This window comes from Zosterops lateralis, assembly GCF_965231275.1.
Source record: "Zosterops lateralis genome assembly, chromosome: 27".
NCBI classification, from domain to species: Eukaryota; Metazoa; Chordata; class Aves; order Passeriformes; family Zosteropidae; genus Zosterops; species Zosterops lateralis.
Window position 1 is genome coordinate 4,099,386 of NC_139787.1, and position 3,957 is coordinate 4,103,342.

Below are 3,957 nucleotides of genomic sequence, written 5' to 3' on the forward strand. Positions count from 1 at the left end.
ACAGGGACCAGGAATGGGACTGGGAATGGGACTGGGAATAGGAACAGGGAATAGTACTGGAGGTACATAATCGTGACCAAGAATGGCACCAGGTATGGGAATATGGGAACAGGAAAAGAAATATGGAAACAACGACTGGAGAGAGAATATGGGATGGGGATTAGTGTTCAAAATGTTGCAGTGAAACCCATTCGGGGCTGGGAGCTCTGCAGCTGGGCCTCCCCTGGGCTGCTGCGGCCCAGGGCCCAAAGGCTGGAGCTGCAGCCTTGCTCCTGTCCCAAGAACAGCAGCCTCCTGCAGGCCCGTGTCCCCTCCATGTCCCCAGCATGAGGGAGGGCTCTGAGGCACAGCAGGTGCTGGCAGGAGGGGCTGCTCTGGCCAGCTGGGGGCCTCTGAGAAATGGCCAAAGCCTTGTGCTCTCTGCAGCCGGCCAAGGACAGCAGCAGGACTGAAGGGTTTGTGTGCCACAGGCAGCCTGAGCTGTGGAGCCCTCAGGGCCCCGTGTGAGAGGCGGCCCTGGGGAATGGTACTGGGAATGGGGACTGGGACTGGGACAGGCAATGGGGACAGGGACTGGGAATGTTGACAGGGACCAGGTGTGGGGAACAGGAAAGGGGACAGGGATGGGGAATGTGGGACAAGGACCAGGAATGGGGCCAGGAATATGGGAGAGGGACCTGCAATGGGACCTGGAATTAGGAATATGGAAGTGGGGTAGGGAATATGGAAACAGCAATCAGACAGACAATACGGGATGGGGAATACGAAGATGGGAAGGAAAACTGGAATATGGTAACGGGACTGAGAATACAGGAATAGAACAGAATATAGCAATGGAAATGCAGGCCTTGCAGCAGGCCTGACAACAGGACCAGGAATACGAGAATGGGAACACAACAGTGAATATGGGACTGGGAATATGGGAACGGCAAACCAGACAGAGAATACAGCACAGGGACAGGGAATGAGACCGGGAATGGGATCTGGATTGGGATGGGAGAAGGATGGGACCAGGAGTGGGGTGACACGGGAATGGGCAAGGGGCAAAGGGGGTGACAGCAGGGAGAGAGGGATCCTGGACAGGGGACACTGGGATCTGGGACAGGGGGACAGTTCCAGGGCAGGGGGTCCTTGATCAGCTGCCCCAGAACTTCCACCAGGGTCTCCCAGCACAGCTGGAGCCAGTCAGCCTGGGGTGCCCAAAGCCCTGAGCAATCCCCAAGTCCCTGCCAGGAACCCTCAACTCCCTCACACCACCATGCCCCACATCCCCTGGAAGATCCCACCATGTTTCCCATCCTTGTCTTAGTTCAGCTTCTTTATTTTTACCTGGTGTTGGGTGTTTTGAAAGGCAAAGAGGAATGAAAAGGAAATCCAGGCCACGGAGAGCCAGAAGGATGTGGAGCCCCCAGCCAGGTGTCTTCCCAACAAAGATCACCAGCACCAGGGATCACCAGGGCTCTGCCCACCAGGAGTCACTGGGGATCATCCAGTGTGGATCCTGCCATGGGGGATGGAGCTGCAGCAGACACAAAGCTCTTCCCGCACTCGGGCCAGTCACAGGGCTGCTGTTGGTGGCTCAGTTGGTGTTGGGTCAAGTTAGAGATGTCTGAGAAGCTCTTCCCACAGTGTGGACACTCGTAGGGCCTCTCCCCAGTGTGGTTCTTCCGGTGTCTGATCAGGTTGGATCTCTGCCTGAAGCTCTTCCCACACTCCCCACACTCATAGGGCCTCTCCCCAGTGTGGATGTGCCGGTGGGTGATGAGGGTGCAGTTGTGCTTGAATCCCATCCCGCAGTCGGGGCAGCGGAAGGGCCTCTCGTCCGTGTGAATCCGCTGGTGTGTGAGGAGATTAGAGCTGGTCGAAAACCTCTTCCCGCATTGATCACACTCGTAGGGCCTCTCCCTGGTGTGGCTCCTCTGGTGTTGGATCAGGTGGGAGCTCGTCCTGAAGCTCTTCCCACACTCCCCACACTCATAGGGCCGTTCCCCCATGTGGCTCCTCTGGTGGACCATCAGGTGGGAGCTCCGTCTGAAGCTCTTTCCACACCCCCCACATTCGTAGGGCCGTTCCCCCGCGTGGATTCCCCAGTGGAGGATCAGGGAGGATCTCTGGCTGAAGCTCTTCTCACACTCCCCACACTTGTAGGGCCTCTCCCCGGTGTGGATGCGCCGGTGGGTGACGAGGGTGGAGTTGTGCTTGAATCCCATCCCGCAGTCGGGGCAGCGGAAGGGCCTCTCATCCGTGTGAATCCGCTGGTGCAGGACGAGATTGGAGTCGGTCTGAAACCTCTTCCTGCACTGATCACACTCGTAGGGCCTCTCCCCAGTGTGGACTCTCCAGTGGCGGATCAGTTTGGGTCTCTGCCTGAAGCTCTTCTCACATTTCGAGCACTTGTGGGGCTTTTCCCCGTTGTGAAGCTGCTCAGGGAGCCCCAGCTCCAGGCTCCAGCTGCATCTCTGGCCGCCTCCCCAGCCCAGGGTGTGTCTTTCCCCCTCGGATCGCTGTGATGTGCCTTTGCAGCCCCTCCTCGTGGGGGATCTCTGGAGCTTTTCCTCCCCATTGGATTCCTGTGCCGTGGAGCTGCTAAAAACGGTCTCTTCCACGAGGTTCTGCCGCGGGGAACTGTCCTCCCTGGGCTCCATCCTCAGCTCAGTGTCTGGGGAGGAAGGACAAGGAGAGGATGGGATTTGCCTCCGTTCCACAGGGAAGGGGAAGGAGACCCCCCTCAGTGCTGAGGCAGGACGGCGTCGGCAGCAGAGTTGTCCTGCAGCCGGGGCCAGGCTGGGCGGGGAGATGGAGCAGGAGAGGGGGAAAGGGGCACTGACTTCCTCCTCACCTGCCTGGGGCTCCCGGGCCATCTTCCTCTTCCTCCCGGCCTCCTCCTCCTCCATCGGGCCAAGGTTTGGGAACGGGAAATCCTGGTTTGGAGGGGAAAACAAGGGCTGAGCGCGTTGGGTTTGACGATTCCGCCGCCCAAGTGCAGCTGGAGAAGTCAGCGCCCCTTTCAGCCTGGGGGGGCCCGGACCCCGCTCATCTCCAGGCTCCCCCACCCCTCCAGGCTGCCGGGGGTCCCCCGGCTCCGGGATCGCCCCTCTGCGCTCTCCCCGCTCCGGGGCTCCCGCGTTCCCTCCCGGCTCTCCCGGGGGTCCCAAACCCGACACGGCCCCTCTGCCGCCGCTACCGGGCGATGGCCACGTGGGATCCCCCAAGATCCCTCCAGGGGCATGTCCGGCTCGGCTTTGGCTCCTGCAAGATCCAAACATCCCCTGCCGCGCAAAAAACCCTCCCGGAGACCTTCCCCAGATGGATTTGGGGTGAGCTCCCGCTCCCCGCTCACCTGCGGCTTCCGGCGGGGAAACTTTGTCGCGCTCCTCCTCCTCCTCCTCTGTCCCTCCTGTTCCTGCTGCTCCTCCTCCTGCCGCTCCTGCCTTCCCTCGTCCTCGTCCTCTCTCCCTCCTCTTCCTCCCGCTCCTCCTCCGCTCCCAGCCCGGCCCGGGCGGTGCCGACACCCAAAAGCTGCCGCGCTCTGCCCTGGGGGAGTTCCAAAGCGGCCCCGGCCCCGCGGCCCCGGGAGCGATCCTGGGAGCACCGGGAGCGATCCTGAGAGCGGCGGGAAGGAATTGGGAGCGCTTTCCCTCCCAGTATCGCTCTGACCGGGAGCGCCGGGAGGGAACTGGGAGGAAACAGCGCCCCCACGCGGCTGCAGCCGGCGAGGGGCGGGGCCAAGACAAAGGCGTGGTTATGCAAATATGTGAGGGATCGCGCGCTGTGATTGGTGGGCGGGAGCAGCGCGGGGGTTCCCTGGTCGTGTGAGGGCCGGGGGGGGGCGGAGCGATGGCGGCGGCGTCCGGTGGGAGGGGAGCGGGAATGGGGACAGGGAATGGGGAATGGGGACAGGGAATGGGGAATGGGGACCGGGAATGGGGACAGGGACCGGGAATGGGGATGGGGACA

The 3,957-nt window shown here is 61.7% G+C and overlaps 1 protein-coding gene across 1 annotated transcript; it reads right to left on the reverse strand.

Moving 5' to 3' along the window:
- Nucleotides 1-1,335: 1,335 nt before the first annotated feature.
- Nucleotides 1,336-3,673, reverse strand: LOC310919531 (uncharacterized protein). The gene is made up of 3 exons (XM_083878904.1): nt 3,341-3,673; nt 2,840-2,921; nt 1,336-2,659 (listed from the first exon to the last, which is right to left on the reverse strand). Exons 2-3 carry the CDS (start codon nt 2,892-2,894, stop codon nt 1,476-1,478), a joined length of 1,239 nt encoding a protein of 412 aa, XP_083735030.1. The 5' UTR covers nt 2,895-2,921; nt 3,341-3,673; the 3' UTR covers nt 1,336-1,475.
- Between the last annotated feature and the right edge of the window lie 284 nt (nt 3,674-3,957).

Excerpts from the sequence above, each read along its gene's own strand:
- LOC310919531 (XM_083878904.1), bottom strand. The coding sequence starts at position 2,894 with ATGGAGGAGGAGGAGGCCGGGAGGAAGAGGAAGATGGCCCGGGAGCCC. Across the intron at positions 2,660-2,839 it reads GGCCCGGGAGCCCCAGGCAG|ACACTGAGCTGAGGATGGAG; the intron begins GTGAGGAGGAAG and ends CTTCCTCCCCAG.